This window comes from Poromitra crassiceps (assembly GCF_964638095.1).
Source record: "Poromitra crassiceps genome assembly, chromosome: 11".
Taxonomy (NCBI): domain Eukaryota; kingdom Metazoa; phylum Chordata; class Actinopteri; order Beryciformes; family Melamphaidae; genus Poromitra; species Poromitra crassiceps.
In genome coordinates this window covers 14,213,857-14,240,054 of record NC_139643.1, presented here as the reverse complement: position 1 = coordinate 14,240,054, position 26,198 = coordinate 14,213,857, and the positions used below count along the sequence as shown (strand labels likewise).

Genomic DNA, 26,198 nt, shown 5'->3' with positions numbered 1-26,198 from the left:
TGGTTGAGTGTGTGTGTGTGAGTGTGTGTGTGTGTGAGTGTGTGTGTGAGTGTGTGTGCGCGTGCTGACCTGTGGTTGAGGATGCGATGGATCATTAACCACTCCATCTTGATGCCAAAGCGGTAGAACTTCTCCTCCAGCGTGGCGTACAGAGGGTCTTTCTTCTTCCTCTTGCTGCTCTTCTCGAGCTCTCCCTCGCCCCCGTAGTCGATGGGTGGAGGATCGTCCATGTCGTTCTTCCTCTGGTAGTTCCTGAACATCACCTGGCAGTGCAGCTCCAGCTGGGGGGCAATGAGGGATCTGAATTAGTTGTGTGTATATCTCAACATTACTTTCCACAACTGATCATCAGAGAGAATTGGTCTATTGGCGAATAGATGAATTGGATTTCCAGGGTTCCTGTAATTTCGCAATCCCAAGCTTTTTGCAGAACCTTTGAATGTTGTCTTACCTCCCGTTTACACTAGTCTGGATACACCTCAAATATAAGATGACGTTTTTAAAAGGCTACATGCAGTTAATAACTGTTATGCTAATTTATTAATTGATTTATGGAATTTACACTAGCTAAATGTTTGTGTGTGCGCACGTGTGTGTGTGTGTGTGGGGGGGGGGGGGGGTTGGGCCATGTGTTTAACCAATGAGCCACGTGTCATTGTGATGATTTGGGAATATTGACTTATTTTAGTGTTTGACCTGTTATGAGGTCAACAGGTAAGTTCTTAAGGTCTGCGTTTACATCACGTATTTCTATACGTATCAGACCCAAATGTCCTCGCAAATATAGGAAGTAGAGAAAGATCGTCCAAAATGAGATTTGCTTGTTTTCACACTTTTGTGTGTGTGCGTGCGCGTGCGTGCGTGTGTGTGCGTGTGCGTGCGTGTGTGTGCGTGTGCGTGCACTCCAGCCACCTGCAGCTCTGAGACCCATGAGCAGTGCCAGTAGGACATGTTGGACCACTTGGCGAAGAACTCCCTGTCGGGCCGGCCTGGCAGCGGGGCGGGGTCGGGGGCTTCGGCTGGGAGGTCCGGGGGGCGGACCACCGGCGTGCCGGGAGGGGGCTCGCCCCACCGCCACGTCAGGATCCTCTGCACCTTCCCCTTCATGCCCGGACACTGGGGAGGAGGAGGGGAGAAAACGGGTTCATCTCTAGTCTCGGCTTTGCGACAAAACGTTACAGACGTTACAGTGGCGGAAGTGTCCTCGATGGCAAATTCAGTGACTTCTCCACGACTTTCCACAACTGACATTGGAAGTTGATGAGATTAGTACCAGCAGACGACTGAATTTAAATTCTGTTTTCTGAATGTGTATGGCATGGTTGAATTTAATGAAGAAACTCTTTATAGAAATCAAAACTCATGATGCTCTTACCAAGTTTTTACCCTATTAACCCATTGATACCTGATGCAGCATTTGCGTGTACCGTATATCCCTCATTTGTGTGTGTATCCCTTTAAGACCGGGAACCGCATCACGCGGTCTTAAAGGGATACACACACAAATGCTGCATCAGGTATCAATGGGTTAAAACCCAGGGGTGCTAGGTGATGGATGGAGGAAAAAGCTGACAGGTACCAGGGCAGACATGAACCCACTCACAAATCCTCCTGTTTTGGGATGAACAAGGTGGCTGTCACTTAAAGGTGACTAGTTTGCATCCCTGAAATTAACCATATTGCATTGACAAGTCCTAGTCCTGAGTTGACTCGCTGTTCTACATTTAAGACTGGACACTTGCCTTGGGGACTAACTTGGGACTGGAGCAGAGTTGACTTGGTCACACCTCTGCCAACTGATGCATCTTGCTAGTCGCTAAGCATTTGTTTTCACTCAACAGAGCTACTGGTCTCTGGAGATGTGTTCCCATCAGACTCTCTGCTTTTGGCCTGGACTTCACCTAGGCAGCGTCTAAGTGTGAAACCTGGGAGGAGCAGCGGTCTATTGGTCGACTCACCGTAGCCTGATATCAGACTGATTTGTCAACTCATTAAACCATTTCCTTCTTCAGTCTGACACTGCCTCCACTCTAACATGAGGGAAATCCCTGAGAGGGATTAACCAACTGCTAGAGTCCAACAACCTATTTGCCTGAATACAATATAATCCAGTGAGGGGGAACGGGGGAAAGAAAACACATCTCCCTTTCTTAGTTCAAATTGGCTAAGTGGGCGGTGTCTGTCCGAGTGATGTCATCAGTGATGTCACTCAAGCGATTGTGATGTCAGCGATGCCACTCGAGCAATGACATGCTCTTATGACATCACGGATGATGTCACAATGCCTATGACATCATCCAGTGGGACAAAAACACAAACAAACAGAGCCCACTTGCTCCCTTTTATATGATGATGATGATGACGATGATGTAATAAATCATTCCTGTTACTGAGGCACACATTTGTGACACTCCTATTCTGTTTGTTTTATTGTTGTGTTTTTGGTTTATTCTATGTTTCCTATAATGTCTCTATGTTTATATTCTTCCCTATCTTGAGTGTGAGCAACTGTAGCACGACCTCATTTCCCCCTGGGGATCAATACAGTTATTGTGATGCTGACTCCTGGCTGAGGCTATACGTGGTGGAAGTAGAAGTAGGGAGAAGAGGACAAGGATGAGTTCAGGAAAAAAAAAAGGTAGTTTCTCCCAGTTTCCTAGTTGAATAAATGCCTTCAAAGCAGAGTGCCGTTCGTATTTCAAAGTAAGTGTCACTTTTAGTCAAATAAAAAGAATAGAACATAATAAATGCAGCCTGGCCATGGTTGTTGGGTCCGATGCCCAGGCGAGCCTCACCGTGCAGCGGGGGCAGATCCACTCTCCGTTGGGGATCTCGGGGAGGGGGGGGTTGAGGCAGTGGATGTGGTAGGAGGAGGGGCAGGTGTCGCAGCACAGCAGCTCCCCTCCGTCCTTACACACCCGGCAGAACTCCATGTGGTGGTCGTCCTCCTCGGGCTCGCCCGCCTCGGCGGTCTCCTCCTCGCCCTCCGAGGGCTCCTCCCGGGCCTCCCACTGGATGCCCTCCTTCTCCTGAGAGGGAGGGAGAGGGAGAGGGTGGAGGTGAGAGAGAGGGAGAGAGAGAGGGGGGAGGTGGTGGTGAGAGGGAGGGAGAGGGAGAGAGAGGGGGAGAGAGAGAGAGGGAGAGGGGGGAGGTGGTGGTGAGAGAGAGGGAGAGGGAGAGGTGGTGGTGAGTCATCTCAATAAAACAGAAAAAGGTATTTTGGCTTTTCAGATTCAGGATGCGAGATACTTTTCAAAATGCCGCTTCATTGAGACTTTAATTTCCTTATATAAAAAAAGGCCTCCGATGAGTTGAAACGTCGAGTGTGAAATAATTCAGGTTTCTGGCTGAATGCCGGCTTATGGGTTTAACTCTTTGCTGAGGATGAGGCCTTGCTAAGTGTATGTTAGCAGTGATATTCATTAAGTTGTAGCATTGCCTAATAATTGTTGATTTGACAACTTTTTCAAGGACCTGCAGAAATTCTGCTGCCCCTTAAGCCCCATGTCCACCAGATGCAGTAAAACGGCTGGAACCAGACTCTCGCCCAGGTTCATAGATGGGCCATACATGCAGCACGGAAAGAAATACACGCTTGTTCACAGGTCAAAGCGTGGTGTCCCTTACGCAGTGCGGGCAGCTCCACGTCCCCTCGGGGGCCTTCTCCATGTCGGGGTCCAGGCAGACCATGTGGTACGCTCGGGGACACGTGTCGCACAGGATGATCTCGCCGCCCTGCTGGCACACCTCGCAGTAGTCCTGGTGGTCCGTCTCGTAGCCGTCGCCCTCCTCTGTCTCTACTGCAGGGGAGAGAGAGAGAGAGAGATACTGGATGTCAGGAGAGAGGATCATAATGTGCAGTAAATGAACAGAGTGAAATGTTGTGGTGAGAGAGGCAGTTATGATACATCACTGTAATGAATGCAGTCCAGCTGCTGCTACTTTCAACTGACGCGTGACGGGGGCGGGTGTGGTCGTGACGGGGGCGGGTGTGGTCGTGACGGGGGCGGGTGTGGTCGTGACGGGGGCGGGGGATATGGGGGGTGCTACTTAGAGCCCGACCGATATATCGGTTCGCCGATATTATCGGCCGATAGCCGATATATCGTATCGGCCGATATGGTGCGCCGATATTCCCGATATTTTTAAGTTATAGACAGCATGTTGTGTATATTTAATATTTTTTCTTAACTATTTGTTCTATTGTGTTTTTATATTTCTAGTTATTTATAATTATTAAATTCCCAGTTAAGTTTAGCGTTTCATTGCATTGAGTTTATTAATAAACTGTAAAATATCCTGCCTACATTACATATTTCAATTCACGTCAACTCATATCTCTGTCAAGTGTTTGATATTTGAGGGTTGCTGATGTGGTGCCTCCTCTGGTCGTTAAGGGCGCCTGTTCGGAGGGCGGGGAACTCGTTGGAATAGCGTGATCCTCCCATGTGTTATGTCCTACCGGTGAAGCTTCCCCTGTCAGTTGAAAAGAAGCGGCTGGCTAACTGCCCATGTGGAAGCATGGAGCCAGTTTTCGGCTCTCCCCAGATCAGCAGAGGGTGGAGCAGCAACCAGGATAAATAAATTAAAAATGAGCACTAATGGGGGATAAAAATTTGATAAAAAACCAAAGAAAAAAAAGAAAAAAAAAAGAATATCGGCCGATATTATCGGTATCGGAATTTTTTTACTCCCTAATATCGGTATCGGCATCAAAAATCCAGTATCGGCCGGGCTCTAGTGCTACTGCTAGAGTCCTTGGTAGAGGGGGCTTACAGGCCTTGTTGATGAGGCTGATGGCAGTTGGGAAGAAGCCGTTCTTGTGGCGAGATGTTTTGGGCTTGAGCAACCTCAGCCTTGATTGTGTGTTCCTTAATGGCCATTACTCTTTCATTAACGTATCAAATCGACAGAAAGTTAATCAATTATTATTTAAAAATGTTAACCAATTAAACCAAAAAATGTACCGGCTACAGCTTCATAAAAGGCTAAGATCCGTTTGATTTTCCTCACTTCGTATCATAAATTAACTGCCGGTCAAACCAAATGAAGGGTCATTTTGTTTGGTCTCCGGCTTGTGATGGCCATTTTTCATTCATTTAGACATTTCATAAACTAAACGAATAATCGAATAATGGAAGGAAAAAACAACAACACGGTAAAGTAATCAATAATGAAAATAGTTGCAGCCCTAATCAGAGTAGCTGTACCACCGTAGTGAAACCAAAACTAGGTGTTAAAGGTTCCCCACAGTCCAGCAGTGCTCTCCTCTGTCCTCCCTGTGCTCATGTGTGTGAGTGAGTGAGTGAGTGAGTGTGTGTGAGTGAGTGTGAGTGAGTGAGTGAGTGAGTGAGTGAGTGAGTGAGTGAGTGAGTGAGTGAGTGAGTGTGTGAGTGAGTGTGTGTGTGTGTGTGTGTGTGTGAGCGGAGCAGAGGTCTTGTGACACACCGGCTCGTCGTGGTGCGTCAGTGTGCGACGCGGACGGTCCAGACCGACATGTCGTCCTGCTAAATATACCATGGACTCAGACGTGCTGAGTCATCGGGCCGTGTGTGTGTACAGACACCTCCTTGTGTTGTTCTGCCTTAACGCAGATCTCCACGCGCCATCATCAACATTCACCTCTGCTGTGTGTGTTTAACCCTTGTCTTCCTCACCCAGACTGGAAGGAACCTGCAGCCAGTTACAGAAGCCACCATATTAACTCTATGGGCCCTAACTTACACCTGCTGCAAGGCTGGTGTTTAGGCCCCAATCCCAATTCTCATTTGTACCCCTACCCCTTAAAGCTAATTCATACTAACTGCGGAGTGTCCGGTTTTCGCGGAGCGGAGGCTCTGTGCGGCGAGCGCGGCGCTCCGCACAGGCTCTGCGGAGGGACTGCACGGAGCTCCGCGCTCCTCCCAAAAAATTTAACTCCGCAGAGCACGCCGCGAGCTCGTGCAGTCAATTCCGAGGCTATGATTGGCTAATGTTTGCTATGGTTTGTATAGGGAAGAAGCCTCCACCAAGTGACCGGCGAAATCAGTGCAAAATGAACGGGTTTGAGCATCGCCACATGAGTGAGGGAGCAACATGATCCTTTTCTCAGTCATGAGGGAGCCCATTTTAGAGTGAATAGCCTACAATTTACTACGTCAATAAAAACGATTTGAGATCGAAAAAATGTAATGCAAAGCACAAAAACAAGAAGACAACAAACTTACTTGCTAAAAACAAACTGAAAATAGCCTACAATTGCACTAGGATTGATTATTCGCCGATATAAATCAGGAACACACTGATGAAGAACTGATGTGACATTTGCATCCCTGCTAAAAACACAACGGGAGCCTGGAGGGAGATTCTCCGCTCTCTGCAGACGCTGCACTCCTACCGTATTTACCATAAAAGGATGTGCCTCTGCGGAGAGAACGGTCTAGCCGTGAACACCGCGGACACCGGACACTCCGCAGTCAGTATAAATTTGCTTTTACCCCTGCCCCTCAAAACAGAGTGCCAAGGGCTAGGGGCGACGATAAACCCCTAAGAAATGGGACAGCACTCAATTGCCGCTACGTCATCAAACGTTGTCGCTAGCTGACTGCTACGTCAGCAGAAGCGACAAAACAAACATTCCAAAATGCCGTCTGCAAACGTCGTGATGTCCACCGCTTGTCTTTTAACTTGTGCACCCGGGTTGCATTAGCAACACAAAACGTAATATATATCGATGGTAAATGACGGACTATCACATGCAGACCGTCCCGCTATAAACGATACTAATGCACGATGACAAATTAGCGATTCAAAAAAACTTTTTCAAGTGCACCCGGTTGCATTATATATAGCAATACAACACGGAATATAACACAAATGTGACTGTCGAAATGTTATTTGCTGGTATTTGCACTGAATTCTGGGAAAAATCCATCTACCCCTTGGTAGCAAGTAAGGTCCGGGAAAATCTTCGTTTTGATGCTATTCAGCCCTAGCCCTCGGCCCTCGCCCTCGGCCCTCGCCCTCGATCCACAGGAGAATTGGGATACCCCTTCCCCTCACATGAACGCGCAAAACTAAGGGGAAGGGCTAAGGGGAAGGATACCCTGCACACACACACACGCACGCACACACACACACACACACACACACACAGAGACGTACTTTTCTTCTTCTTGGGTTTGTTCTTGGACGGCTTCTTCTTGGAGCGGCTGCTGCGGCTGTTGGAGCCCTCCGACACAGAGACGCTGTTCATGCTGCCGTCGTCGAAGTCGCTGTCCACGTCGGGCTCGTCCTCCTCGCTCTGAGCAGGAAACAAGAGCATTTCCAGCCATTAGGAAGAGTGGATTGAACAGGGAAGAAAAATAGAGAGGCCGAGCGATGGAGTGAGAGGTCGTACCGAAGAGCGTTTCCGCTTGCTGTTGAAGCCGCCCAGTTTGATTTTGAGCGGAGCCACTTTCTTGGTCTTGGCGTTGTTCTTCTTCTCGAGCGGTTTGGCTGCCGGCTTGGACTTCTTGCGGGCGTTGGGACCTGAGGAGAGGCAAGAGGGGTCAGCAGCACGTCACAAAGCAGAGGAGGGGAATATCGTCAAGGAACATCTCCGCTAAACGGAAACAACTGATGGAATCATGGAATTTGATAATAAAAATGGAATCAACTGTCAAACACGAGTGAAATGGTTTTGTTTTTCTTAATAAGAAAGTAGGCCTAATTATCAAAATCAAAAGTAGACCTACGGTAATTATTTGTAATTGTAATTGTAAAATAGACCTAGAGAAATTATTCCCTTCTTGATTGGGGTGTTTTGAGAGAGGGGGGGGGTCTAGCGTGGGACCCTTATGTCACCTCACAACTTGGTTTTCACTTTGAGAAATGTGTCTTAGAGGCTGACTGAGGCGGGTCGGACAGATTTTGGAAAATAATCAAACGGATTTCATATGTTCCTTAAATAACAACGGACAGAGATCCAGTGTGTGGGGGGGGATCTTGGAGGGGACTTTGGCTCATTGCTGGTGAGTGTGTGAGCTCCAGCAGCCAACAGACAGGTGTTTTTCCAAGTCTGCTGTATTAAAAGCAGGCAGTTCACCTGGTACAATGTCGTACTGTAAGGTTTGGAGTCACTTGCTGTTTGTTTACCACACGGGGGCTCTGCTTTATACTGTATTTGTTTGATGTACTAGTCTGTATTAGTTGTCCCTTTGTCTCTGCAGCACCACTGGTGTATTCAGGTAGTTACTGTACCTGATAATTTAAGTGACTGTGATTGTCAAGTGTGCTAAAAAGAGGGCCTTTAAAATAGGACGACGCGGTCATGATTTTTATAGTCTACACTGCAGAAAATGTGTTTTTGACCTGGGAATGATCACACTCATTTTCAGGGAAGGCTCCAGGCTCTTGTAAGCCGTTCTAAAATGGGGGATAGCATTAATTTGATAACATTAACCCGAGGTGGTAATTACATGCTAGCAGCTGGGAATTTCCTACTCTGAAGGAAACGCAGCATTACCCCATTGATACCTGATGCAGCATTTGCATGTATAGCCCTCATTTGTGAGGGATATACATGCAATCTTAAAGGGATGGGTTAAACGTAGACAACTGTTCTTTCTCGTTGTACCTTTGCCTTCCTTGGTCTTGGCCTTGCGGAGGGGGGCGGGCGCGGGGGCGGGCGCAGGCGGCGGGGGCTCAGGCTGGGGGGGCGGGGGCACGGCGGCGGGCGGCGCCACCACCTCGGACACCATGTTGTCGACGGCGGCCGGCACGTTGGCGGTGGCCAGGGCGGCGTTGGCGGCCGCGGCGCCCCTCAGCGGGTTGTTGGTGCTGAACTCGCGCCACTTGGCCCCCAGGACCATCATCATCTTGGAGACGGCGATCTTGGGGTTCTTGGCTGCGATGAGCGGCCTGGAGGAGAGACGACATGAAGAGACACGGAACTGACAAGCGGACGACACTGTCTGGGTGTTCAGAAATCAAGATGGTGTCCAAGAGAGGAATCCACACACTCAAGTTTGAAAAGCAGCACTAGTTCGAGCTGCGGACACGGTCACATTAGTTGCTTGATGTATTCGGGATGAAAACGGGTTTCTGCAAGTTAAATTTGAGCTTTTAAGACATTTTTATTGCGGATTGAGTTGAATCTCACACCCAAAACTAGCCTGAGAAATAACACTAAGTAAGCATCAGGTCAACTGGGGAGATTTCTAGGAGAGTAAAATACCATAACATAACGTAACATAACACCGAACAAATGACATTTAACACAACATTTAACCATATTTAACCTTTTTAGTAGCACCCTGGTATATTAGCCAGTTGTTGTAGTTATATACCGTTTTTCTTTCTGGTCTGTTAATGTAGAGGTGTGTGTGTGTGTGTGTGTGTGTGTGTGTGTGTGTGTGTGTGTGTGTGTGTACCTACCTGACATATTGGCTGAAGACCTTGTAGTTGGTCAGAGAGCGGTAGTCTTCCTCGGTGAAGATGTGGTCGATGTCCTCCATGCCCCAGTCATCCAACAGCTGGGAGGACGTCTTGGGCTCCTGCAGGAAACAAAAAAACAACAGGTTTCATTACGATCACATGGACACGCGTAAGCGTCAACTTATAAACGTCAATACCAAAACTACAAATACCAAAACTACAAACACCAAAACTACAAATACCAAAACTACAAATACCAAAACTACAAACACCAAAACTACAAACACCAAAACTACAAACACCAAAACTACAAATACCAAAACTACAAACACCAAAACTACAAACACCAAAACTACAAACACCAAAACTACAAATACCAAAACTACAAATACCAAAACTACAAACACCAAAACTACAAACACCAAAACTACAAACACCAAAACTACAAATACCAAAACTACAAACACCAAAACTACAAACACCAAAACTACAAACACCAAAACTACAAACACCAAAACTACAAACACCAAAACTACAAACACCAAAACTACAAACACCAAAACTACAAATACCAAAACTACAAATACCAAAACCACAAACTGTCGTTGGCTAGTCAATTGTGGGATTCACCAGCGGCAGAAACCTTGTGAACGCTAAACAATTTAATTCTCCCAACTTGCAAAGCTGCAGCCTCTGTAGCAGTTTGTGTTTGTATTTGAAGTTTGATTTGACCATTCACAAGAAAGCATGTGAATGCAACACCATTTATCTGACAACTTGGACTAGGGATTCAAATGTCGGACATTCTCACATTCAACTGAACGGTATAATATATAATCTACTAAATGGCAGAAATCTCAGATCACCACCAAGATTTTAAATCAACTGATGCATCAAATTCCAAACAGGTGAAAACAAAACTGCATTCCAACAGCTAAGATTTCTCTGGATTATGTATGAGGGGAAAAAGGCACATGCATCCCAATCTGAAAGCATGAAGAGAGATTTGTCGGCCTGTTAGCTCAGCGCTGCTTTAACTCAGTGACCTGCCATCAATACAAATCACATCAATGGATGGGGTGCACAGAGTGTGGAAGGGAAGCTGGTACATGTAATATCATTTAGAATGGGCTAAAGAGAAGATATAACCACCAGTTTCACATGTAGATGTTCTATCAGGGTTCCTACACATTTTCCAGACCGTTTCCAGACCTTGATTTGTTTTGGAGATTTTGTCTGGTGTTCAATATAATTTAAACAGATAGACTAATCTTGCCCTTGATAACTAGGGTCATATCACTGTATAGATGAAGATTCTTCTTCACAGCCACACATTTCAGCATGATGTTCAGCGTGATGTATGCCGATGGCTGAAAATTATTCTTCGCAACGGGTCCCCACACCTGATCAAATATGCATGGAGAGTGTACAGCAGTATGCATGGATGGAGAGTGTACAGCAGTATGCATGGAGAGTGTACAGCAGTATGCATGGAGAGTGTACAGCAGTATGCATGGAGAGTGTACAGCAGTATGCATGGAGAGTGTACAGCAGTATGCATGGAGAGTGTACAGCAGTATGCATGGAGAGTGTACAGCAGTATGCATGGATGGAGAGTGTACAGCAGTATGCATGGAGAGTGTACAGCAGTATGCATGGAGAGTGTACAGCAGTATGCATGGAGAGTGTACAGCAGTATGCATGGAGAGTGTACAGCAGTATGCATGGAGAGTGTACAGCAGTATGCATGGAGAGTGTACAGCAGTATGCATGGATGGAGAGTGTACAGCAGTATGCATGGAGAGTGTACAGCAGTATGCATGGAGAGTGTACAGCAGTATGCATGGATGGAGAGTGTACAGCAGTATGCATGGAGAGTGTACAGCAGTATGCATGGATGGAGAGTGTACAGCAGTATGCATGGAGAGTGTACAGCAGTATGCATGGATGGAGAGTGTACAGCAGTATGCATGGAGAGTGTACAGCAGTATGCATGGAGAGTGTACAGCAGTATGCATGGATGGAGAGTGTACAGCAGTATGCATGGAGAGTGTACAGCAGTATGCATGGAGAGTGTACAGCAGTATGCATGGAGAGTGTACAGCAGTATGCATGGAGAGTGTACAGCAGTATGCATGGAGAGTGTACAGCAGTATGCATGGAGAGTGTACAGCAGTATGCATGGAGAGTGTACAGCAGTATGCATGGAGAGTGTACAGCAGTATGCATGGAGAGTGTACAGCAGTATGCATGGAGAGTGTACAGCAGTATGCATGGAGAGTGTACAGCAGTATGCATGGAGAGTGTACAGCAGTATGCATGGAGAGTGTACAGCAGTATGCATGGAGAGTGTACAGCAGTATGCATGGAGAGTGTACAGCAGTATGATGTGTTTGCAGATCTGCTGCCTAAAAGAACTGTGCTGCAGAAACATACAGTAGTCAAGTGGGGCAATCAGGAGAGAGCGAGCACGCTCAGAGCCAACGGACAACATGTCGGGTACTCGAGCACTCGTTCATAACGTCAGTATTCGAGTAGCGTTTCTGCTGTTCGGGTACTCGCCCCACTCCCCACCCCTTTGAAAATGGTCTAAAATCTACACACGCATCGTCATGTGGATCTGGCAGCATGAACTGCACGGGCATCAAGTCAGCCAGAATGTACAAGTACTTCATCCGCTTTGTTGCTTTCAAAATAAAACGCTTATTGTAACGTAACCTTATTTATTTTGAGTAATGCGTTACAGCCACAGTTTCACGCCATATAACATCACGAGTATTTTGATACAAGGTTTGCTGCTTCATTCGTTGAAATACTTTTTCTCCTCCAACGTGCATCAATAAGCTATTTACTTTTGTTTAAGTAACATTATTTTGAAAGTTTTAACCGGAAGTTTTCCAGCTCATCCCGAAAATGATGGCTGGAGGTATGCTCCCGCACGCTTCTTCACAGCGCACGCCCGATAAAACTCATTCAAAACATTGCACTAGTTTACTGACTACACTGTCGTTTCCCATAACGTTAGTCACAAGAAATGTGGAGAAAGAATCACTTTTTGGGAGACAATCGCTTCATGGTGATCACTATTCAGCTGCAGCTGTAACGTTAATCACACTGGTCAGTTTTCACTTTTTGGCAGAACACCGGACCTTGTAATCCGTGGATTTACGTTAATGTAACAGTGATCATAAAGTAAAATGGATGATACTGGACAATAACCTGACATTGCTGGACAATGGACAGGGAAATGCCTTCGCTTGTTTCACAACGTGTCTGCTCCAAAGCGCTAATGCCATCCATCCAACCATCGGAGATAGGCTACTGTCTGATAGAGCTGTCGAAAATAATCGATTCAGAGATGCATCGCGATGCTTAATAGGACGATTCTGAATCGATTAACAAATATCAAAAATCGATTATTTAATTTTTTTTTTTTTTTTTTTTATAATCAAATAAAATAGAATGTAAGTACATGCAGTTGTTTATTTTAATTATGGATCATAATACAATGCAATTCCAAATGCACTTTTATTTTAAAAGTAGCCACACAGTGAGAAAAAAGAAAGTGAGAAAAAATAAATCATGTATTGCGGAAAAAGTGATTCATCGATTTAAGATGCATCGTATAATCGAATCGAAGACTTGTATAATCGAATCGTATCGAATCGTGAGATCAGTGAAGATGCACAGCTCTACTGTCTGAGGTAGGCTTTAGAATCTGTTAGCTTAGCGTCACCCAATATCAGTCAGTTCCTCTCCTCACAAAAAATGCCCCAGGTAGCGCTTTTTCCATGCAAAAATGCAAACGTAATGTGTGAACAGCCCCATACACAGCAGATTACCCCTGCTCAGTCATTACCATAGTAATCACACAGACGAGCACTCGTTCATAATAGAAGGAGAGTACTCGAGTATTTAAATTGCTTAAAATGCCCATCCCTATTCTATAGAACCACTTCCAGCTAAGTGAATGAGGATCCTCTGCACCGTCACCTCCAGAGAAAGAGCACGGCTTTGTTCTGTTCTCGCACGCTGCACAGGAAGTCATTATGTAGGATTTGTCTGTAGCATAATGGCGCATTCCTTTATGGCAAAATAACTGGGATGTGGAGGCTAAATGACATCACATCCGTTTTGTTAGCGTTCCATTTGCAGAAAACTTGAGCTGGGAAGTTCACTGTTCATTGGTCAGATCCAGTCGCTAGCCAGGTTAGCCATTGTTAGCAATAACAGTTGATAACATGGCATTTCGCGGCATTTTGCGCATCCAAACACTGCAGCATCATGTCCACACAGATAGATGTTATGCAGTGCTGTGTGTACAGCTGATTTAATGAGACACAAACAAAACAGAAGTGCTAAACAACATTACTACGATTATAACTAGTTGTTGCGCGGCGCAGCCATCTTGGATTTTTGCGGTCGGGGCTGCTGAGGCTCCTACGAGTTTGGAATGGGAAATACCAGCTCTGATGACGTCACCGCCCAGCTCATGACCTTTGAAGTGGTAAGATTACCAGTTCCCAGTTATAAAGGAATGCACGATAATGCCACTCTACCTCCAGGTGGGGAAAAAAAACACACCTTTGTTGGCTCATTCGCATTCTGCCTCTTATTGTGCATCCATGTCCATGTTCTCACCTCTCACAATACACACACCCCTTTCTGCTGGATAATGCTACACTTCCTACAGTCAATTTACATTCCGTCAACTCTTTGACCGGTTCAAACGTTTAAGTCTTGTGGGTCTTTTTCCAAAAAACAAAAACAAAAAAACAACACATTTGTGATGTAAAATGATTAAAGTGGCCTGAAAAGTTGGTGTGAAATTAAGACCCAGCATGCATCAAATTGCAGCATGCCGCAAATGCTGGTACACGTTGTACCCCGGCCTTTTGACAGTAAGTACCGGTAGTACAAAAGAATGTCAGCAGAATTGATCAACATTTTTTTTTTTACCTTTATTTATACAGGGGGAGTCTCACTGAGAGCAATGCTCTCTTTTTCAGGAGTGCCCTGTTCACATTCACACACACATTCATACCTGGAAGCTGCCCAGTACAACCACAGTCTGATCTGCTGGCCACTGAGCAGCTCCACTGGAGCGGTTGGGGATAAGGGCCTTGCTCAAGGGCACCTCAGTGGTGGTAATGAGGGAGGGGCAAGCGCTGCCTTTTCACTTTCCCCACCCAGATCTATCCAGACAACCTTCCGGTCACAAGCTCGCTTCTCTAACCACCTCTAACATGTCATCCTCATTCCCAAGTCACATCGATCCATTACGTCCCAACCGCTCAACTGCCTGAACGAACAAACAACCAATCACAATTGATCTCAGGCAGTGTAGGAATTTAGCCACGGGCAACTAGGGCAAAAATGCCCTTATGCAAATATGAAGAGGAATACGGAACATTTAAAGAGGCCTGGGAACTCGTGTCCATGAATGCATCCGCCTGCTTTGTGTTAACACAGGGGTGCCCAAACTGTTTGAGGATGACAGCTATTTACAAAAACTAGCCGCGAGCTACTTCTTTTCCCCCTCGTCCTCCCAATTACATATTTAGCACATTTTTTTACAGTATATTAGTATTTAACATTATTTAATAATGTTATGTTAAATACTGTTGATACTGAGTTAGCTATACATGAGTGGGATTTAGTTTATGCATTAAAAAGAAATAAATAGTATACATACATAAATAAATAAACAAACAAATAAAAATAATACGTTTTGGATTTCTTTAGCGAGCTCCTCATTGATGGGCCGAGATCGACCGGTAGATCACGATCTATCTATTGGGCACCCGCTGTGGTAACGTCATTTCACAATTCAAAAGATCCACGTTGAAGTGCCATCACGAAAAACTAAGTAGCCAAGGTCCAGTCTCCAATGCTGACGTTCTGACAGGTGGAGAGCTAAGAGCTGGCCAGACTCAAACAGAACCCAACTGGTTTCAGGGAGGAAAGGGATGTTCACACACACACACACACACACACACACACACACACACACACACACACACACACACACACACACACACACACGGCTTATAAGGGCAAGGTTGAGTACTACGGCTGCTCTTCTAATCTGTTGTTCCACTGCTGCCTGGATGAACTAAGGATTAATATCAAAATGTATGATCAATTACAAACTTGATTCATGGTCATTCTATTTATACACACAAAAGAGGCTTGGAAACAAATTAAAATGAGAAGAGTCATTGTTTTGACTGATAAAACAGCAGAGAAATAGGCCTACATTTTAAAAAGTTGGTGTCCTGTCCTGTTTATCGTCACCGTCCTGTAACATCCTGCTGTGCTGCAGCCCTCTGTCTGTACTGACTGCATCTCCCAGCAGCCCTCTCCTCTGTACTGACTCCATCTCCCAGCAGCCCTCTGTACTGACTCCATCTCCCAGCAGCCTCTCTGTACTGACTCCATCTCCCAGCAGCCCTCTCCTCTGTACTGACTCCATCTCCCAGCAGCCCTCTCCTCTGTACTGACTGCATCTCCCAGCAGCCCTCTGTCTGTACTGACTGCATCTCCCAGCAGCCAGCAGCCCTCTGTACTGACTGCATCTCCCAGCAGCCTCTGTACTGACTGCATCTCCCAGCAGCCCTCTGTACTGACTGCATCTCCCAGCAGCCTCTGTACTGACTGCATCTCCCAGCAGCCTCTGTACTGACTGCATCTCCCAGCAGCCAGCAGCCCTCTGTACTGACTGCATCTCCCAGCAGCCTCTGTACTGACTGCATCTCCCAGCAGCCCTCTGTACTGACTGCATCTCCCAGCAGCCCTCTCTCTGTACTGACTCCATCTCCCAGCAGCCCTCTCTCTGTACTGACTGCATCTCCCAGCAGCCCTCTCCTCTGTACTGACTCCATCTCCCAGCAGCCTCTCTGTACTGACTCCATCTCCCAGCAGCCCTCTCCTCTGTACTGACTCCATCTCCCAGCAGCCCTCTCCTCTGTACTGACTCCATCTCCCAGCAGCCCTCTCCTCTGTACTGACTCCATCTCCCAGCAGCCTCTCTGTACTGACTCCATCTCCCAGCAGCCCTCTCCTCTGTACTGACTCCATCTCCCAGCAGCCGTCTCCTCTGTACTGACTCCATCTCCCAGCAGCCCTCTCCTCTGTACTGACTCCATCTCCCAGCAGCCCTCTCCTCTGTACTGACTCCATCTCCCAGCAGCCCTCTCTCTGTACTGACTGCATCTCCCAGCAGCCCTCTCCTCTGTACTGACTGCATCTCCCAGCAGCCCTCTGTACTGACTGCATCTCCCAGCAGCCCTCTGTACTGACTCTGTACTGACTCCATCTCCCAGCAGCCCTCTCCTCTGTACTGACTCCATCTCCCAGCAGCCCTCTGTCTGTACTGACTGCAGGCTGCAGGGAGGCGGCTCTGCCAGTAAATCAAAATGTGTTGATCTCACCAAAAAGAAAAGGGTCACCAGTGCAGTGCCGGTTGCGGCGCTAGGCGGCGTTGCCATAGTAACAGCATATATGCCTTATACACCCCCACCCTTTATACACCCCCACCCTTTATACACCCCCACCCTTTATACACCCCCACCCTTTGCATACGTACCATTAACTACAAGGCTGCGCGCGTCCGCCAGACACAGCTCTTTGTTTAACCATCTCTCATATCAGATGTGTGTTTGTCAGGCAGTGCCTGACTAGATGAAGCCAGGTTACACAGTCAACAGTCACTCGTCACGGAGCACAAAATGACTTGTCAAACAGTTAAGACTACAAAATGTTTGTGTTTGCATAAGTAAGGTAGATCTTACATGTTTTACCCGAGGAATCAAATGGACAATAGCGTTTTTCCGACCCCCCCCCCCGATTTCTTTTCCTGCTCTCCCCAAAATTTCAATAAACCTTTAAGGCATATTATTGCAATACAACAATACTGGTGTTGACAGTAATAGAAGATGCCAAATCATTCAAAACAATAAGCAATAAGTGCCATATTTTGGGATCAAAAAGGTGATCTAAAGGTGACTAGTTTGCATCAATTTCCGTCATAAAAACATCTCAAAGCTAAAATCTTACGGGTGGTTGTTCTGTGTTATTCGTGGTCTAATTTATTTATTCCGTTTTAGGGTTCCTTGACGCGAAAAAGTTGTAGAATCACAGAATTAAAGACAATGATTAACCAGCGTAAATGCCAGTTTCAATCCAAAAGATATCTCCATTTGTTAGGGTTGCTGTGAGACATGTGGATTTAGGTGCGGATACTCAATGTCCAAGACACACTTGGTAACTGAAGTCTCGATAACTAGGAACGCTGTAGCACTTGAAAGCTGAGTCTGCAAGGTTCGAAAGATGGGGAACTGTTGCAGAAGGTTGAGGTTAGTCTATGAACAACTGCAGAGGACTTGCAGAGCAAACCTTTATAGGTCCCGAATATGACATCACCTTGTGTTATGACATCATCAGCGAGACCATCCGAGAGGCATGATTTAAGACACTTGTGAATCATGACATCATCACCGTCTGTGACATCATCAGTGATCTATGACATCATAGTAGGAATGATGATCATCCTAACAGTACCCTCCCCTCTACGGGCGCCACCTGGCGTCCAATGAGACCATCAAAAGGGTCAACGTCTCGGTCCGGTGGGGACCACCAAGAACGGTGTCTCTGACGCAACACTTCAAACTCCGCGGGCCCTGAAGGTGGAGTCTCAGCGGACGCTCCAAACTTGGAAGACGGAGCCAAAGGGGGCGTCGCAAGCTCAGAGAGAGGAGCACCAGAAGGCTCCGCACAATCCAAAGGCTGAGCCTCAACCAATGCTGCCGTTCCCGAAGGCAGAGCCACCGGAGGCTCTCCCCCGGGGGATGGCGGCCTAGGCAAAAGGCCGGGAGAACAACCGAATGGGCCTTCAAACGCCCATATCAGCCTAGCCCTAACGCACACACACACGTACACACACACACACACACAGACAGACGTATTCTTCCTCCTCACCGAGCTGTCGTCATCGTCGTCGTCGTCGTCTTCCTCGGGCTCGAGCTCTTTCCTCTTGGAGGCCGAGGAGCCGGTGGAGCTGCGCTCTTTGCTCTTCTTGGGCTTGCCACTGCTGGCTCTCTTCTTCTTCTTGTGTCCCGGCATGTAGTCGCTGCCCTCGCTGTCCGAGCGGTGGGCGGGGCCGGCGGCCAGAGCGTAGTCGCCCCCGCCGGCGTCCGTGGGCTCCGGCGAGCTGATGGCGAGCTCCTGAAACGAGGGGAGAGACGTCAGCAGAAGCAAAACAACAAACTCACGATCATATTATAATGGAGGGGGGGGGGGGGCAGGTCAGGATTCAACAAAAGAAAACTCTGAAATGTGGGATGCAAAGTGATGGAGAGTGAAAAAGGTGACAGATACCAGGGCAGACATGAAACCAGTCAGAAATCCTCCTACAGTATTTTGGGATGAAACTAGTCACCTAAAAGGGGACTACGGTAGTTTGCAAATGATGGATGAGTTCAGATCGATATCCACTCCTAGAAAATGTAACAGTGGGCTGAATGACAGTTAACTGCCAGCAGAATTCAAATAGCTCAGCTTTCAAAATAAAACAAATGGACTTCAGAAAAAGGGACATTACAGTAAAAGGCACAAATTGGGCAGGTCTGATAAGTCTAAATGGAGGATAAAATATCTCAAATGAACAATAGGGGGTTCTGGGTTAAGATTGGAGGGTTTGGGGTATGAAGATGTGACAGGATACATGATAGCAAATAATAGAGGACTTGCTTTGATCTTAGAAAGCATTAAAGAACACATGAAGTGGCGCGAGGGTTGTTGATGTATCAGACTGAAAACAGATATCGCCTGAGATGAAAGAGGGCTGAGAGGCGGGCCATAGCGTGTCGATGGTTTGATTTGACAGTTCTGGGCACTGGAGTTGGCGTTGGCCAATCCTGGCATGTTCCGCCCCCAAATCGAGTGTGTTCTGGCGCTACGCGAGTGGGCTCCCGGAGCACCGGGCAGCCGGCTGCTCCCGTGCGGACCGGTGCGCACACGCCGAGCCAAGAATGCTGCCTGCCGGCTTGGAGCGTCGACTAGCCACGGTAAAGAGCTGCGGTAAACACAATATTCCTGGAATGTGAGTTTAACAAACCAGTTACATGTCCTGTGCATTCTACACATCAAATAAAGACGTTACCGTATGCTTTATTTTGTATGTTGCATACTTATTGGCCAAGTTATTAGTTAGATTATGGGCTAGAAATTCTGCCAGGTTAAAACGCAGTAAGTGGCCATCTTGCCTGCAGAATTTTCTCCTCGAATTTAAGATTGATTGACAGCTGCCATGCAGTGATACGATTGGTTGAAACGGGGTAGAAATTTGATAGTATGCTTTGTTAAGTCACCGTAATGTAGATTAGTTATGAATGAAATCCTGAACAATTTACTTTTGATGTGGAACAAGTGTGGAAAACTAAATAAATTTGATTTTTGTGAATTTTCTTGCATACATTATTAAATAGGAGCACTGAATACCCAGGTACGTGAACTAAAAATAAAAATAGATTTTTTTTTGGGTTCAGCTCATCTTTAAGACTTGCAAAGTATTGTTTTAAGATGATAGCCACAATCCACAATCCAGCAAATGTGACTTTTTGTTGCCGTTTTTCCTACAGGAGCAGACTATTAAAAGCTGCAGACAGTTAGCTGCCTCTTTCATCGTTTGGGAAGCTGACTGGTGTGGGTTTTAAACCTCTGCTCTGTACAGTCAGCCCAACAGCTGGACTGGATGTGTGGAAACGCATGCGTTCTTCCCAAACAAAGAGGTTTAGAAGTTAGAAGTGGCTTCACTTCCAGACCCTCAAACAATTCAAGAAGCAGCAAAGGAAAAGCGTCAAAATAAAGCAGAGTGAGAAGTTAGCAGACAAATGGTTATAATTTATCTCGTTAGAATTTATCTCGTTAGTTTGTAAAACAGTGATGGATGGTGACTGAGTTTTTGGGCCGCGATGACATCGTTGTAGCGATCAAACTGCTGTTAAGCCACAGAAATCACAGGCATTTTAATCTGTATCATTCTAATCTTTTAATCTGTATACCTCTTAATTAATAACTCATTTTGACAGACTTGCTTTTATGGCATTTTATTGTGCGCTTACGTTTTAGCTTCCCTTTTAGGGTTTACTTTCATGTTTGTTGCCTTGCATTCGTTGGTTTTGCAGAATGTGTTTGTAGTTGTTTTTCTACTTCTTTCTGACATCATTTGCAACCAGTATTTTGAGAAGATGTTTTGACGTTGATGAACCTTAAAGCGACCACTCAGGCCTCAACACACACACACACACACTCAGCCCCTTACCTCTCTGCGGGACCGCCTCTTGCTGCTCTTGCTCTCTCGGCTCTTCTTGGCCTTCTTTTTCTTCTTCACCTTGGGAGTCTCATTCTCTGAGATATCCTCTTCCTCGTTATCTGCAACCAGGCCAGGCAAGACATGTCAGGGTGAGACACAGAGAGGGCAACCAGGCCAGGCAAGACATGTCAGGGTGAGACACAGAGAGGGCAACCAGGCCAGACAAGACATGTCAGGGTGAGACACAGAGAGGGCAACCAGGCCAGACAAGACATGTCAGGGTGAGACACAGAGAGGGCAACCAGGCCAGGCAAGACATGTCAGGGTGAGACACACAGTACGTTTACATGCACTTTATAAAAATTGAATTATTGTGTCAGTCCGCCTAAAACCGGACTTTTGAAATGCATGTAAAACATGTTAGCTTCGACTGAAATCAAAGTTATAAAAGTCAGACTAACACACCCAGATAATGCGATTGGGAGTCGATTAACTCCTGCATGTATACAGGCCAGTCGGACTGGAACTGGACGAGGCGATCAGCGCATGCGCTAACGTTCTTTGACCCGGAAGTCGAACAACAGCGTGTAAAACTGTTAGGTTAGCGGCCAGGGAGCGATTAGCTAAAGCTAAATGTGAAGTTCGTTGATGTAGTAGCTAAATCTGTCTAGAATTTTTTTTAAAGGAATATCTTAGTTTCAACTGTATTGAGCTCACAAGGGGCAGCTTTGTGTTATGTGACCATCCCTGCGTTTGAACGGTTTATCGGCGCTCTCTCTCTCCACATAAACACAACCTCGCTCGACCACATAAACACAGAAGACAGCAAAACACATTGTCCTATCACTCAAATACACACAGGGCGCAGCGTCTCTCAACATAAACAAACTGCCACACTATTATATGGGCCAGAAGTGAACGTTTAGAGGGGAAACATTTGTATAAATATATCATCTTTTTTTAATGAAATAGCTGCATTATTAAGAGACTTGCTGCTACCAGTTGTTAGAATTGGCCGAGCCTGCGGGGAAAGAGTGTATATCGCCACCTATCATAGCGGAGGAAACATGATTCCATCAAAAAATCGATTTCCCACCCGTGCTTGTATACTGGGACAAGAGCGGCAGTCCGAGTAAATAGCCTAATGAAGCTATAACCATAGCTCGACTTAACTGTGCATGTAAACGTAATGACAGAGAGGGCAACCAGGCCAGGAAAGACATTTCAGGGAGGCCATTTACACACCTGGCGCTAACATGCGTTTTCTGTGATCAGATTGCAATCAGATTGTGTTTTATCACTTGAAATGCCAGGTGTAAACACCCCCAAAACGCATTGAAGAAGGATCGCAATCTGATCGGCCAAACCACCTCCAGAGGTGGTCAGGGATGCATTGTGTACACATTGAACACAAGTGTAAATGCAATGTGTCCTCTCAATCTGGATACAGCAACTTTATGCGGATTGAGAGGACAACCATTTCTGCAATCTGATTGCAATCTGAAAATGCATGTTAACGCCAGGTGTAAATGGCCTCAGGGTGAGACACAGAGAGGGCCTGTGCATGAGCTTATTACAGGGTGAGACACAGAGAGGGCCTGTGTGCATGAGCTTATTTCAGGGTGAGACACAGAGAGGGCCTGTGTGTATGAGCTTATTTCAGGGTGAGACACAGAGAGGGCCTGTGTGTATGAGCTTATTTCAGGGTGAGACACAGAGAGGGCCTGTGTGTATGAGCTTATTTCAGGGTGAGACACAGAGAGAGCCTGTGTGCATGAGCTTATTTCAGGGTGAGACACAGAGAGAGCCTGTGCATGAGCTTATTTCAGGGTGAGACACAGAGAGGGCCTGTGTGTATGAGCTTATTTCAGGGTGAGACACAGAGAGGGCCTGTGTGTATGAGCTTATTTCAGGGTGAGACACAGAGAGGGCCTGTGTGTATGAGCTTATTTCAGGGTGAGACACAGAGAGAGCCTGTGTGCATGAGCTTATTTCAGGGTGAGACACAGAGAGGGCCTGTGTGCATGAGCTTATTACAGGGTGAGACACAGAGAGCCTGTGCATGAGCTTATTTCAGGGTGAGACACAGAGAGGGCCTGTGCATGAGCTTGCATGGCCCATGTGACACCATTATTGGATACAAAGAGTCATGAAGATAGCATGCATATATCAGTAGACACCTACAGACTGGAAACTGAGTGGGAAACAAACACCAGCCACGATGCTGGTAAATGTTGGCTGTGGTTCAGTTTGTTTACTCCATCAGCCACTTTGGCAGGAAACCAGCCGTCATTTGGAGGTCCTATTCTATTCCAAAGATGTAGTCGAAATGGCTGCCGGATTTTCTATTGCGTCTCCTTTACTAGCCTGGGTGGAAACAGTCTCAACTCCCAGATCTAAGTCGTCCCAACGTTAAAGGAAACGGTTTAGCCTTGATAGCCAACTGGTTTTGGTTACTATGCCTTTTACAAGCTGACCGTAGTAGCAAGAGTGGTGCCGGTTAAAAATGCAATTCACAACAGATTAGTCATTATGTTTAGTATCTCTGCCACAGGCCTGGTTGCCCCAAAGTTAAGTGGAGCTGGGTTCCAACCAAGCCTATTCATGTAATTAACTATGGTCAAAAGTAAATGGCAAGTTGCCAATTAGATGCACCTGGTAAGAGAGATGCCTTAACCATAATGTGATGAGCTCTCTTTATAGGTCAAATTAAGGATGCCCAGCTGGAACATATACTATTATGAAAAGAAACCCAGAGCTCGTATTAACATAAATATTGTCATATGTTATGAGGAGATAGATATATATATATATTTAGATATCTCGTACACTCTTTCCTATATCAAGGAGATATCATTTACCCCCCACACTGGTAGGGGTTTGATTTATGTTCACCAGCGGCTGGAGGTCACAGTTTACCCACTTCCATCACGATGTGTGACGCTAAGCTCCAAAAGATGAGTAAGTTTTAAACCTTCTGATCACAACAAAAGCCAGTTTTAGCATTGGAAGCTAACTCGCAGCACTTGAATGCGGTCACTAGCATTGGGGAAGCTAACTCGCAGTAGTGGTCGTTAGCATTGGAGGCTAGCAGCACTTTGTGTGCTAAACGGTTCGGCCGTGTACAGCGCAGCGCGCGTGCTCGTGTGCTTTGAGCAGCATTATAAAAAACTGTAAACAGAGCGACCCGTTATAGTCACACGCCGCTTTCTGTAAAAACCAGCATTTAGCAGTAAAAAACGAGTCGTTTTAGCATCCAAACAGCTTTGTTTATAACATCATTTTGACTTGTTCCACTCTCAGATCGAAGCCGCTCCATGAGGAGGGGGAAGCTACACCGACAGAGCGTCATCCAGCAGCTTCACAGCTAACTGGCTGCCTCCATCTTGTCATCGACACGTAAAGAAAAGACGCCGGTAGCTGCTGGCTAACGTTTTAGGCCCGGGAACATGCCGGCAACGAAGAGTGACTTCACCACTATACCACCGTCAGCGATCATGCTTTTACATAACGTTATAGGTGCCTTTGATTATGAAGGCGATCGACCACAGCGGAGCCCGTTCACGTCATGAATGGTGTTCGTTAATGTCGGCATTAACGTTAGCACCCGGCAGGTTAGCCAGCCAGCCTGGACTAGCTTCAGCTATCAAGCTTGGACATGGATCTCCAAAGAAAGCTCCATTCACAAATCATGCTACGCGTTAGCAAAGCAGTGATATGAACTTTAGCAATTTCAGCTAACAGAAATGACAAGTCTTACCGTGCATTAACCGGTCTGCGGGGGGTCCAAAATCATCTCTGTCATCCTCACTTCCAGACATAGCGACACAACAACAACTTTGAGTTTAGTTAGCTAACAGTTTAGCTAACTAAATCAAGTTATTTTGTTTGTGGGGGTAAATCCGTGTCGACTCAGTTTTGTCCCAGTCTGGAGTCTTGTCAGAGAGTCGCGTGAGGAGGGAAGCCGGCCCAGAGGGAGATAAAAAGAACCAAAAAGAAAACGGAAGTGAATATTTATCAGATTAGCACCAAATAACATTCAAAAACATTCATCATCCGGTAAAACGAGCGACATAAACAGTCGCCACATGTGCTCCTTGGGAAAGAGAGCTAACTTTGTGCGGCTAATGTAAAGCGATCAGTTTGGCAGCAGCAGATGAGCAGCCTCACTCATTCAGCTGACATGCCATCTTGCCGCTATCGTTAGTTTCCCGGTACATTAGCATGCTGTGCTAACCGAGCCTGACCGGCGGCCAGCGATCCTCACACAAACTCTCACTACAAACCCAAAATACACAATGTGAAACCCACCGCTAACATTCACATTATATTCTGACTGAAATCACTTCACAAACAAAACAATAATATAACCAAAAACTATCATACTCACAACTTGATTCCACACACAGCTTCCAAAACAGTAACTCCCGGGCTTAGTTTACCTTCCAATCAATACTTGGAAGCTTTTTTTTGGGTGGCGACGTTCAAACAATTTCAATAGATTTCCGTGTTTTTTTGTTTGGCGTTAATCTGGCCGTGTGCGTGTGTCTGTGTGTGTGCACACGACGCCGTCTCTCGCACACTACGCGCGCACCCAGCACACACACAAAGAGATCAGGGGGCAGACATCCCATAATATCCCCCCCCACACTACTCACCCCTCCCCCACTCTGCATAGTTACCTTGCAACGTACAGACCATAATAGTCAACTCACCCCCTCCCTCCCTCCTCCAGTCTCTTCCCCATTCCTCCATGCACACACCCCCCCCCCTTAGCAACCAGGGTTGCCATGGAGACGCACCCCCCCCCCCCACCACCACCACCCACCCCCGTGCGGCATCCCATAATAGTAATGAGCGCAGTCACTGACATCCCACAATAAGCATAACTCCAAAAAGAGAGAGATAGGAGAAAGGCGAAGGGGGGGGGGGGGGAAAGGAAAAGACGTCACATGGCAACTGTGTGCCACATGACTGCTTAACTTCAGTGTGCATGTTTGCATGTATCCAGACACTGAGTGAGCTGTACTGTACCACACGTCCACGCTAAAGACAGTGCACATGACACACACACACACACACACACACACACACACACACCGCCTTCAAGACATTTACACCTTGGGGTCACCAAAGGGTGACAAGGGGCGACCCAGGTGGAAACCCCTGCGAGGCACCTCCATACCGGTAACTCGCTTTGGGGAGTTTGTCAATCTCCTAAAAAAAAGAGAGTAGTAATCCAGCTTCTTGTGACGCGCCAGTCAACATCACCAGGGTGAATGTGTCCGTCAGCAGAGGGAGACGTCGGAGGGAAAGGTTGCTGTGACAGGCTGGAGTGCAGGGGAACACGTCTCACACAGATAAAGGTCACAGAGTTCAAACCCCGAGTCAAAACCTGAGGAGTCTATACGGCTTCGAACCCCCGTAACACACACACACACACACACACACACACACACACACACACACACAGACTAGACTGGGAGAG

General features: G+C 46.6%; 1 protein-coding gene across 4 annotated transcripts in view; it reads right to left on the bottom strand.

The window, feature by feature from the left end:
- chd4a (chromodomain helicase DNA binding protein 4a) overlaps nt 1-25,284 on the bottom strand; it is a 61,017-nt gene extending 35,733 nt beyond the window's left edge. For 3 of the 4 annotated variants that reach the window (XM_083646571.1, XM_083646568.1, XM_083646570.1), the window contains exons 1-12: nt 25,101-25,284; nt 24,471-24,645; nt 20,720-20,829; nt 18,376-18,621; nt 9,397-9,515; nt 8,597-8,880; nt 7,379-7,509; nt 7,144-7,282; nt 3,628-3,800; nt 2,796-3,029; nt 913-1,116; nt 70-281 (exon numbers count right to left, since the gene is read on the bottom strand). In XM_083646571.1, the coding sequence (XP_083502697.1) occupies nt 70-281; nt 913-1,116; nt 2,796-3,029; nt 3,628-3,800; nt 7,144-7,282; nt 7,379-7,509; nt 8,597-8,880; nt 9,397-9,515; nt 18,376-18,621; nt 20,720-20,829; nt 24,471-24,531 (1,913 nt within the window). In that variant the 5' untranslated portion in view covers nt 24,532-24,645; nt 25,101-25,284. The remainder of the gene's footprint in view (nt 1-69; nt 282-912; nt 1,117-2,795; nt 3,030-3,627; nt 3,801-7,143; nt 7,283-7,378; nt 7,510-8,596; nt 8,881-9,396; nt 9,516-18,375; nt 18,622-20,719; nt 20,830-24,470; nt 24,646-25,100) is intronic. The other variant, XM_083646569.1, reaches the window with a different exon arrangement.
- Nucleotides 25,285-26,198: the final 914 nt, after the last annotated feature.